This window comes from Epinephelus fuscoguttatus, linkage group LG4 (assembly GCF_011397635.1).
Source record: "Epinephelus fuscoguttatus linkage group LG4, E.fuscoguttatus.final_Chr_v1".
Lineage (NCBI taxonomy): Eukaryota > Metazoa > Chordata > Actinopteri > Perciformes > Serranidae > Epinephelus > Epinephelus fuscoguttatus.
In genome coordinates this window covers 18,043,864-18,055,539 of record NC_064755.1, presented here as the reverse complement: position 1 = coordinate 18,055,539, position 11,676 = coordinate 18,043,864, and the positions used below count along the sequence as shown (strand labels likewise).

Sequence of the window (11,676 nt, the reverse complement as noted above, 5' to 3'; positions counted from 1 at the left end):
TACATGTGACTGCATGCATGAGTGTGTCTCGATTCATTATTAGTTACCATCTGGGTTAGGGAAGAAGAACGGTCTGTCATCTTCCTCCTCATCCATCTTCATATATTTGTAGAAACCAAACCTGGCAGACGCAAGAGGAGGCGACACACACACACACACACACATTAACACACACAGCCACACGCATTAAAAGAAGGTTGAAGTTTCAATGTGCCTCGCAGCATAATAAACTTAATCTCTTGGTGAGAGGTCGCATGAATCACTGCCATCCAACTCACAGACACTTGAGCAGTCATTCTGCATAATCAGTGTACTCGCTCATATATGCAAGACAGAGACAAATGTTCCTTTTGCTCTCTGAGAGATAAAAGCAATAATGTCCTTACTTCTCCAAGTAGATAGGGGACTCTCTGTAGAAACACTTGTTCTCTCGCTCCATGTGGGTGAGACGAGTGAAGTCATTGGGGTAAACGAAGGACAGATAGACCTAATGGAAAGTCATATGTCAGTCAAAAATGCAATGACCCCAGAACACACTGATAAAAGGAGTTCATTCTCATTAAGCGGCGCACTGTCAGGATTAGATTAACACCAGCATTCAATCACTTACTCTACATAATGCCTTATTTTGTTGGGGGTGATTTCTGTCAAATAGATCTGCTGCGTTTTCTTGGCTCTCTTTTTCAGCTTATCACTTATCTCTGCAGCTGCTGCAGTAACTCCTGTTGTCCTAAAGGGGGAAGCAGCGCTCAACACTACCAGCTTCCTTTATATGTTTTGATACAAAGGGAGAGATGTAATTTCCAAATCAGCATGGACTTAGCTTCTCTGCCCTTCTGTTCTCAGCCCAGTTGAGCTAAATATTACGCTATGGAGATACTTTTTCAGCAGATTAACAGATTACTGCCATAATTAGATGCATTTCTTATGACCCTAGTGGCAGGTCTTTTTGCAATCTAGAGGAAAGCTGATGGAAAGATGACTTACAAATTGCAGGCCCTGGTATCTGGCGATAGGAAAATCTTTGACTACATAGGTTGGAGAGTAGAGACAGGCCGGAAGAACATTTTCCAGTCGGGAGGGGTCGATCATCGGAGCTGAGGAGAGAGAAGAAAGAAGGGGAGGTGAATATTAGAGATCAGGCATAAACAAATATGTATATGGAATTCTAGTTTCAACAGACTTCAGAGGCAGACAGCTGTGAGATGATCAAGGCAAAGACAAGACAAGGAGGCAAAGCAAACAAAAAAATGGAATACAGCCAGCCAGATGAAATGACTGACTGGCTCACAGTCTCGCTGGCTGTCAGTTCAGCTGCATTCAGACTGTCATCATCAGTCAGTTAGAGAAAATGACAGGCAAGAAAATCAGCATGAGGACAGAAAAATAGCAGGCAGCCTGAAACGATGACTGGCAGATTTACTGCTGTAGAAGGTGTCCCTGGGGTCTGGCTTCAGCATATCCGCTCCGTGCTGCATGACGCTGCCTCCCTCCAGACCCTGGGGCTGAGCCTCCTCTGGGAGATGGATGTGACTGGCCAAGGTCTGGGGGATGTGGTCCACGCTGTTCATCTTCAGATTGGACTCGTCTGAAAAATACACACAGGCAGCAGAGGAGGTGCAGAAGAAGGAGAGAGGCCATTATTTCACTCACTGCTTCGAGTATCTTAATAACAGACAATATCATGCCCGTTATTTGTGTCACACTCATAAATCTTTACCCATCACGAGGAGGTGGAGAATGGGGACAAAGACGACAGAAAGAGCAGCGGGGAGAAAGGAAACAAAAGGAAGAAGAGGAAATGGAGGACAGACCCCAAACAAAAGCTGAAGTGAGAGGATCAGAAACAAGTTGGAAGAAAACAAATACAGAGCAGAGCAGAGTCATAATTATACCAATCGATAGCAGGGGAGGAGGAGAGAGCATCTGTGATTAATGACATGTCAGGAGCAAGGCCTGATGGGAGAAATGCTTTATAATTAACAGGGTGGTCAGCATCATTTTTATCCTCCAGAGGGTGGAGTGTGCACATTCGGTGTGTGTGCCTGTCTTCCCGTGTGCACAGGCTACACAGAGAAAGCTTCTTTTCAGACTTCCTTTCTTCTAACAATAAGACATCTGTTGATCACATACCTGGTTTACACTGTACACAAGCCTTGCCAAGACTAACTAATTACCTATGTTACAGACGCCCTCGAAACAAGCACGCTAACGAAGAAAACAACAGAACTCTTCGCCTCCTTTTGATTTGCTTCTGTCATGTTGCACAGATGTAGTTTTGTTGTAATATAAATGGCACAGGTATTGAGACCTTTTCCACGTGGTACTACCACACAAATAATGGAACCATTTATAGTTTTGTGCTTATCTGAATTTCCTGGTCTCTAGTAAATTTGTATGCATGTGTGATGGTGTAAATCCATTAACAGCTACCATCTGGGTCGCGCTTTTATGTGCATTTTCACTGATTTTGAGGCGAAAAAGTATTATCACACCACTAAAGAGATGCATTTGGCTTGAACCCATGAGAAGTTGCTATGGAGCTGTATTGAACTGCCTTGCAAATTAAACTGTTATGTACTATAAACAATAATGCGGACATAAATGACCTTTTAATTTGTAAAAAATTCAATAACATAGAGTTACAATGTTTTGGGTCAGCAGGATTATTATGACCACAAAGATGGATGTTGAGAAAACCATCCAGATGAGATACAACATTCTGGATATGTTCGATAATCACTTAAAAGTTTGCGAGATAAGTTTAAGTGCTTACACAGACAGTCAAACAAATGCACTCCATCTGTTTGGCACAATTATTCCTAGTTTTTCAGAGAGTGGGTATGAGCTGAAAAAGTTAGTTCAGGATCACTTTTGGGGCTCTCTCGTGTCAAATTATTTATGGATGTACAATATTTGAACAATCTGACTGAATGTGAGCCACCCATCTCTTAGCAACTGGCAGCAACTTGGTGAAAGACAAGTTGTTGAAGTGACGAGAATGAGGCTCATAGTTTGGGCATGAACTAAAAAATGATACCCTCTTATTAAGTACTTCAACCGCTGAACGCACAATGATGCTAATTGAAAGCCAATCAGAGACCTAATGAAACTGAAAAACACAGAGGACAAGTATCACTGGGAAAGCTTACGATGTCTCTGTGAAAGGGGAATGAATGTCAAACACTTTCCACGGTGAGAAAATGGAGAAACCCAGCAGGATAGAGAGCATGACATAAAGGGAGGAGTAGGTATGGATGGATGGCTGGGAGGGAGACAGATGAGGAGATGGTAATGTTTGAATCCAGCAGGTGACCTCATATACTGCACAAGGCCTCCTTCTTCCCTGCCGGTCATCAACAAGGCGGCATACATCCCTAGCAACCTGCAGCTTTGCCTAAAATGACAACTCCTCTGTGTAGCTGGCATTTTCCCTTGTTAACGATACCGCATCCCTGTGACACGCTGCTATTCTTGGAACTATAGAGGCTAGACATCTACTCCAGAGCTACTGCTCTCATCTCTGCTACCAGTGACACCCATAGAGAAAAATAGAGCATCTATTAGGTTCTGTAGCCTCTCTTTGGCCCCACACAGAGAGGACATGCCATGCTCTCAAAGCGACAATCTGCAGCTTCTCTATGAGGAGAAACTTAATACAAGATAAGAGAGAATATTGATTTTAAGCCCTCATTGAAACCAAAACAATAAATGTGGGTTTGTTTGAGAGACAAGAGAGAAGCATATCTTGGTTCAAAAAAAGGCTGATTCTGTGACATTAAACTCCTGATCGATACCAGACTAGACTAATGAAGTTGTTTTTATTTCCTATTCCTGTTCGACAAGCTCTCAGCTAAACGAAAAGAGTAGAAACGGAAAAGAGAAAGCAATATTTTTCCCATCATTTTAAAGTCCCATGTGTTTCTTAGCCATAAGCATCGGAAAACTTTTACACATAAAATTCATCGTGAAATTTATTTTACTTCTAAGACAAGATGACAGAAAAGCTTTCCATGCAATGCATCAGCAGGGCAGAATAGCTCTTACCTGTGTACAGGGAGATGTAGGCCGAGTCTATCACTTCATATTTCAGACCGGGGAGGAAGGGACGCCACTGCGTGTGAAAGCAGAGATGGAGAGAGAAAAGGGGATTGAGTGAGAGGAGAAAACTGAATGTCAACATGTGGAAAGTATAACATGAGCAGAAATCGTCTGTCACTGTTTTGCAGGCCAAACTGTGACACTCCCGGTGTTATTGATCTTAGCGACATCACAGGATCGATCTGATGCTGGGTTTTTGTATAAACACACTTAGTTGGAGAGAGAGAAGAGGGGAAAAAAGTGTGGCACATGAACAGGGAACAAGAAACGTGAGGCCATGAGGGGTAAGGAAGGAGGGAGGAGTGAGCAAACAAGAAGAAAAAAATCAGAGAAAATAGACCGTGAGCAGAGCGAGAACAGAGCCGTAGGATAAGATGGTGACAAGTAGGTGTGAAGAGGAAGATCTAGTAATGACTTGAAAACAGAGTGAGGAATGGCGAGAGAAATAAAGCGAGAGAGAGAAGCTACAATTCTTTTAAATAGATTTCACAATTACCACGTCACTTCTGGTTACCCAGGATATAATCACAGGAGACAGGTCATTTTCCAACCCTCGGGTTGAGAATACAAATATAAACACCTTCCTTAGGCTCATGCAAATGCCTCCACATGTGTACGCAAACACACACACACACACATTTACTATATCAGATGTTGTTTTTCTTGTAGCACCAATTGCCGACACCTGAAAAGCCCAATCCAGCATTTGTTTTGTACAAAATCCATATCGTATGCTACTCCTTCACACCCAATGCTGACACGTGAACACAGAGACGCTCATATCCAAAACAAGAGCACATATAAAAGAACAACAAACAAGGACACAGTGCGACATCATGCTGAGCAGCAGCAGTGCGCAGCTCAGCGGGGCCACCCAAGGCTTCAGCGTCGTGTCATTATTTCAGGGTGATTGTCCTCAAGGTCGAGGGAGACGGCTGTCAAAGCCCGACTCAAGGAAGGGCATAAAAAGTGGAGACAACGTATGAGCTGGAACTCTAGAGGATAAGTTTTACTAGCAGTGGAATCACACTAAAAAACAAAAGTCAAAGTGTTAAACCATCAAGAATGTGGCTTGAATTTTAAAACACACTCTTTGTCTGCAAAGAAATGCAACTTTAAAGTCAATGTGAAAAAGAAGTTAGCGCGCCTTTAGCTCCTAGAGTTTAGCACGATCACACACACTGTTAGATCAGGAGGAAGATGAGGGAGAGATGAATGAATTCGACCTCCAGCATACTGTCATTGGAAATTAAAACAAACGTGTTCACTGACCTCCAAACACACACCTCCTCTGATCTATTGTCACACTGCTCTCTTAGCTACTCCAACCCTCAAACTGTTAAATGCGGTTTTATGTGAACAGTCTAGCTAGCTAGTCTCCCAACATCTCATTTGATTGGATGAACTTTTGCAAAGGCCCCTAAGTGCAGGATGAGTCACCATACATTTGAAAGTGTTTTACCCGGTTTGACAAACACGGTTTAAATTCAAAAAAATACTCTGGTACTGATTTTCTGACACGTATTTGGCATGTAATGAGAGATAAATGATCAATTAACACAGAGACAAAGGATTAAAACTGGGAAAATTAATTTCTCATTCCATGGGGACTCTAAATAAAGCATGTTTTTTGCTAAATTTCAAATGAGAATCAATTACTGCTGACGCTTTGACTCGTGATTTGCAGTGTTTCACCTGCATGTGTGCATGTGGGCCTATTCAAAGCTTTGTGGGAACTCCTCCTGTTCATTGTCAGGCACCATTGATTCTCTCATTAATTCCTCCAAGGAGGGTATTGACCTGGTGTGCAACTAGATGTGTGTTTGCATGCGTCCCTTATATGTTCACCTACATACAGCATTTTTTATGTGTGTGCGTGTGAATGTAGGTGCGTACGGGTGCATCCTCTGTGAAATAGTGTTGACAGGGAGCAGCAGGAAGAGGCAGAGGCTTGCTTGCTGGCCCCACGAGTTCAACAGAGGGGAAAGAAAATCAATATCCAAGGGGAAATAATAAAAAGTACCAATCGCAGAGCAAAATGGCAGCGGGCAGCCAGCAGTGTTGTTTCATCACGTTTCATCATTCCTGGACCACCCGGTGACATATGAGGGTTTGATATTGTTTTCATTCAGCTGGCCAAAGTGGGTGTTGCTCCAACTCAGTGTGTGGTTCGATGCCCGCTGGAGTTACACACATATAGTACTCATTACAGCTTACACACACATACACACACATGCTTCTGTTTCCATCAGGCACAGGTTATTTTTTATTCCTCAATGATTAGGAGTTTATTGCTTCCGAGAGAGCTGACTGCTGGCTGCTGTTGTGTTTGTTTCCTTCAATTCAATCGGCTGCTCCGAAGCCTAAGGCACTACGGATATGAAGTTGTTTTGTTAGCGTGACACCTAAGAAGTAATGACATCATGAAACTACCTGACCTTTCCCAGTTTATGTAAAAATCAATTTAAATTTCAGGCGCGATAAGATTAACAGAAAGTAAACACTTCCATTTAGTGGTCTCGCACTCCTGAAATTTCTAGGTAATAAATGGAAGGAAGGTGAATCACACTGTCCAGTTGTTGTCCTTGGTCATTTGTTCAGTCCGGGACAGACAGGTTCACTGCGCGCTTTCTATCTGTTGTCTCTCTCTTTCTCTGTCTCACTCATGCACACCTGGCTTTAGGGCCCAAATTGGTAGAGTGGTAACAGAAGTCACCGGCAGAGAGGACAGCAGAACAAGACAGATGTTAACAAGCCTGACGACACCTGCCCGAGGGGAAAAGGCAGGAGGAAACTGGGACTACACTGTTGTTATTTATTTATTTAACCTTTATTTAAACAAGGAAGGTTGGATGAGCTTGCACGGCCATTTAGAAGAGCCTCCTCTCTACGGTTACAATGATAGTTCGATGGGAAATTGTATCATAGTGTCTAAGGTCACTGCAGTCACCACATGAGACACTTTCCAATTATTGGGGACTATGCATCACTGAAGGACATGACAAGTAATTATTTTTTTTTTCTTATTGTGATAATGCCAGTGAAAAGACCAAAACAGTGTTATGCAAGTGCGCCTGTGTAGCCAAAGTCTGATATAGAGCTCCACTGTTGTACAAAACCTATACAGACACAGTAACGAGCAACATATTTGCACAGGATGACATGTTCCTTCATACAATGAGGAAAGCCACTATAGTTTATTTTGGGTTGGTGATAGAATGGATAGCCCAGAGGGAAAAGTCCCGCCCTACTGTGCTGAGACTGGCTGGAGCGCGAAATGTTCATCCCATGGCAGCAAACAAACGTGCGGGGAGCAGGGGCACAAAATCTCCAGGAAAAAGTGACAAAGTCCACGGCTTCACATCCAGGGGTATGTAGACGCTGTAGGAAAGCCGACAGAGGGCCAATAGCTGTGGGCAGGGACCCTGCCGAGCTCCCACCCTCCCTCTGGTTCTCTGGCGGAGAAGCAGAGCACAGCTTGGATCAGTGGGGCTTGGAGGCTTCTTAGGGGCTGTGGGATAGAGCCAGGCAGGGCCGGAGAGGCAGTCATAGTGGGTGAGTGGAAAGCCAGGGCCTGGTTGGTTTAATTGATAACAAAAAAAAAAATCATATTTATCAACTTGTCATAAATGTTTTGTTTCTAAAAATCTGGAGGATTTACCGAGGCTAGAGAGGCAGTCATGGCCGGTGAGAGAAGACCCTGCAGCGTACCAGAGAGCAACTGACAGCAGGCACTCAGCCAAGGGCAAAGACCTCTACCTCAGGTTCTTCAACATGCTCTGCGGGCCCTGGCTTTCCTCTCACCCGCTATGACTGCCTCTCCAGCCCCTGTAAAGCCTCCAGCATGCTCGGCAGGACCTGGCTTGACTCTCAGCCGCCTGGCTCGATCCAACGGCCCCTAAGCAGCCTCCAGCAAGCTCCACCGACCCAGGCTGTGCTCTGCTCCACTGCCAGAGAACTGGCGGGAGGTCAGTGGGTCCGTGCCCACAGCCGAGGGCCCTCTGTCGGCTTTCCTCCAGTTTCCACATACCCCTGGATGTGAAGCTTTGGACGAAATGCATATTGCTGAGATGTGATGATGGCAGAAAAAGTTTTGTGGCTGTCAGAATCAACACTCTTACACTGCCTCACGCAGACATCTTACATCATCGATTCCCTCGCAGCAAAACAACCAATCACAACAGCATAGTTTCTGACAGTCCCTCCCTTGTTCCTCTGGACTATCCATTCTAGCATTAACCTTTACTTTGAGTCGACTGCAGTAGGCTGAAAATAGTCCTCAACAAATGCATTATTTACCCCTGTTTGAGTAACGGCTGCTAAAAACTGCAGTACCAAACTTTTTTGGAAACGATTAAGCCTTTGGTAAACCTACAACTTTATAGTTTCTGTGACCAAACCTTAAAAATGAAGATCTTCAGTAGGACTGAATGGGACTGAGGTTGAGAGCCATAGACAGGGAAGCTTGAAAGTATTGGGCGACAGAATGATCTATAAAAACAGGTGCAGACGGACAAAGGATATTGAGAAATGGGTGAAGTCTAGATAACGGATAGAAGAGGTCAACATTGCTTCAGGAAGGATTTTTTGTTCTCAAAGTTATGTTTCAGTCATGGAGAGTGGATGGAGAAAGAGAAGAGAAAGAAGACATATTAGACAGAGAAAGAAAAAGACTGCAAATGGACTCCTGCATACCCCAGTGAGGTAAAAATCACAGAAAATCCTAAAAGGACTTTGGGGCTTTGAGTTGAGAGTTTGACACATTTGGCTCATTTTTGACAAAATGTGTTGTTGTAATCCTTCTCAAACACATCATGTGATTGATCTCTGTGGACGTAGCGCTTTGAAAGTTCACATTAAGTCCACTAAATACCACTCAGCCTCTTTCAGTCTCTCTGCCGAGGTGCAAAACAATGACAGGACACAAATAGTGTGAAGCTTGTTTGTTACTGAGATGAGTGAAAGAGACACACTTCTCTCTATTGCCAGAACAGTTATTAAGTCTTATAAACTTTCCGTCAACCGCCATTTAGTCTGTGATCACTCATTTTGAGTTTAAATGAAAAGTAGAACACAGCGCAAGCACTCTCGCTGACCCGTCTTTGTGTTTCTGTTGCCAGACAACTGTTCGGCCGGAGAAATGGTGACTTCATTGAGAATGACATCTTCCTAACAAGCCAAGAATTATGTCCTGTAGTCGTGGTGCGAAAAGACAAAGTGACAGCTAACAAGCTAATGAGAGCACATATTAATAACCTTTGAGTGTTTGTCTCTTTGTCTCCTTTGGTTAGGTTTAGGGGAAAGTAGCATTGTTTATTCTATTCTCATCCATATACATAGCAACATAGTGTAGCAACAGTTTATAGGATTGATGACCAGTGGCTGTCTCCTGTCTAATGCAGTGTTATATAGAGATGTGTGAAGAGAGTTATATGAGAAAGACTGATAGCACTCTCATGTCTGTACGATAAATATGAGCTATTTCCAGCAGCTGGTTAGCTTAGCTTAGCTTAGCTTAGCTTAGCATACAGACTGGAAACAGCTTGCCTGGTTCTGTCCAGCAACTCTAAAGCTAATTATGTTAATTATCTCCAAAAACTGAAGTCTAAAACACACATTATGGTTTTACATTGGATTCCTGGAAACTTGTCGTGTTTATGGGGTTACCAGACGACCACTTCTGGCAGATCGAGGCCTCTAGTTTCCCGGTGCGGCACAGGGTGGCGAACCCCGCGCAGAGCTAGTTTCGAGCAGCGCAACCTGAAGCACGCTCAGTTTGGTAGTTTGGCAGACCGAGGTGCGCTGAGATGGGTGTGGCAGCGCAGCAGGGGGAGGTGTCGACAGATCCAGCTTGGCGCAGTGACAGTTTCGTGCCAAAAGGCTTCGCCGAAGATGCCCTAAAAGCTCGCCAGCTCAAACCAGGTGTACTGTCAGCGCAGGCGGAGCGCAGCCGGTGTAAGCCGAAGTTTGGCTGACCGGCAGACAGTGCGCACACGTAACCAAAACCTCACAGGCAGGTTTCCAGAATATCAGGCACATTAACAATGCAATAAATACCCACAAAACCACTATTCAATGCAACTATCTGCAATCAGCACATAAATGTATCTCTATATCGACTGTCCCGTCACATCTGATGTCAGATCAAAGGGGATTGGCACCGTTTGGCACATTTGGCATGTGTAATGGAAACCCAACCTGATTTGATTAACACAGCTGCAAACTAATGAGTTCACATCCCTCTCAGCCAACCACAAACAGCCACAGCATCAGATAGGGAGTATATATTCAGCATCTGTCATCTTAGAAAAGTCAAAAGAAAAGAAACAGAGTGAGACTGTGAGAGAGAAAGAGAGAGAGCGCGTGCACGAGAGAAATGCAACATTGATTTACAATTGTGGTGACCTCCTCCCAGGCTACCTTTGCATCATCAGCCCGTGGAGGTCTGCTCGCAGTTCCGTATATTCGGACACTGCGAGCTTGGACCTCCCAGACCAAAACATCAGTTTCCTCCTGGGAGGAGTTTGGCTGTCTGACGCTGCAGCTCTCTGCACGGCGCATTTAAGGGCGAGGAGAGGGGCTCATTTGATTGGTGTGATGTGTGTAAAACCCACTCCACACCTTCTCTCCTCCCTCCTTCCGACTTGCGCAGGTAGGAGGGACAGAGGTGGGAAAGAGGAGTAGCTGCTCCAGCCCGCACAGTGTGCCAAACTTGCAAAATCTGCCTGGCCACACCCAGTTGGCAAAGCGCAGGTGCGCTGCGCCTCCGCCTCGCCCGTCTGGTCTGCGAAACTAGAGGCCTGGGCTTCAATGCAACCTCCACTGTCCATTTTGGGCATGTTGCTTTTTACTGGACAAACAATGTGGAAAAGTATTAATATTTCAGTAGACATGGTCTTCTTAGATATAGCTGGTGGTTCAACTCAGTGTTTAACTCAGTGTTGGGGGAGGCAGTAGCTCAGTCCATAGGGACTTGGGGCTGGAATCGAAGGGTCACTGGTTCAAGTCCCCATCCGGACCAAATATGGAGCGTGGACTGGTAGCTGGAGAAGTGCCAGTTTGCATCCTGGGCCCTGACAAGGCACAAAACCCCCAACTGCTCAGGGCGCCTGTTCACAGGCAGCCTCCTCACCATGACATCTCTCCATTTCATGCATGTGTAGGTCCTGTTTGTGCATGTGTGTATTTCAGGCCTGTGTGTATGTGACAGCAGAGTGAAAAAATGGAATTTCCCCCCAGGGATTAATGAAATATATCTTAACACCTGATTTTAAAGCTGGAGTGTGGAACTTCTATCTCCCCCCTCTGGCAGTGGGAGTAATTACACAAACAATGTTGATGTAGGCTCGTGACATCTGCCCGCAGGTGAGCTCACTCCATCTTTCCTGCCCCCGGAGCGCTCTCTTCAAGTCTTTTTTGTTTTTACTTACCAGTCTTTTTACTTTAATTCTTCCTCTGAACACCAAGTTTCTTTTTCATCAGAAAACTTTCTTGGACGCTTCTTAAAATTGTCCACGGTAGCTTTCGTCATATCCTTAGCTCCTGCTTTGTCGCTATGGTCTCTCTCCCCTTCTT

At 44.6% G+C, this 11,676-nt stretch overlaps 1 protein-coding gene across 2 annotated transcripts in view; it reads right to left on the bottom strand.

Annotated features, from left to right (window-relative positions):
* The window catches only part of b4galnt4a (beta-1,4-N-acetyl-galactosaminyl transferase 4a), a 186,707-nt gene that overhangs the window by 9,086 nt on the left and 165,945 nt on the right, over nt 1–11,676 (bottom strand). For both annotated transcript variants that reach the window (XM_049574774.1, XM_049574775.1), the window contains 5 exons: nt 4,048–4,114; nt 1,424–1,588; nt 988–1,097; nt 387–487; nt 48–121 (listed from right to left, as the gene is read on the bottom strand). In XM_049574774.1, coding sequence (XP_049430731.1) covers nt 48–121; nt 387–487; nt 988–1,097; nt 1,424–1,588; nt 4,048–4,114 — 517 coding nt within the window. The remainder of the gene's footprint in view (nt 1–47; nt 122–386; nt 488–987; nt 1,098–1,423; nt 1,589–4,047; nt 4,115–11,676) is intronic.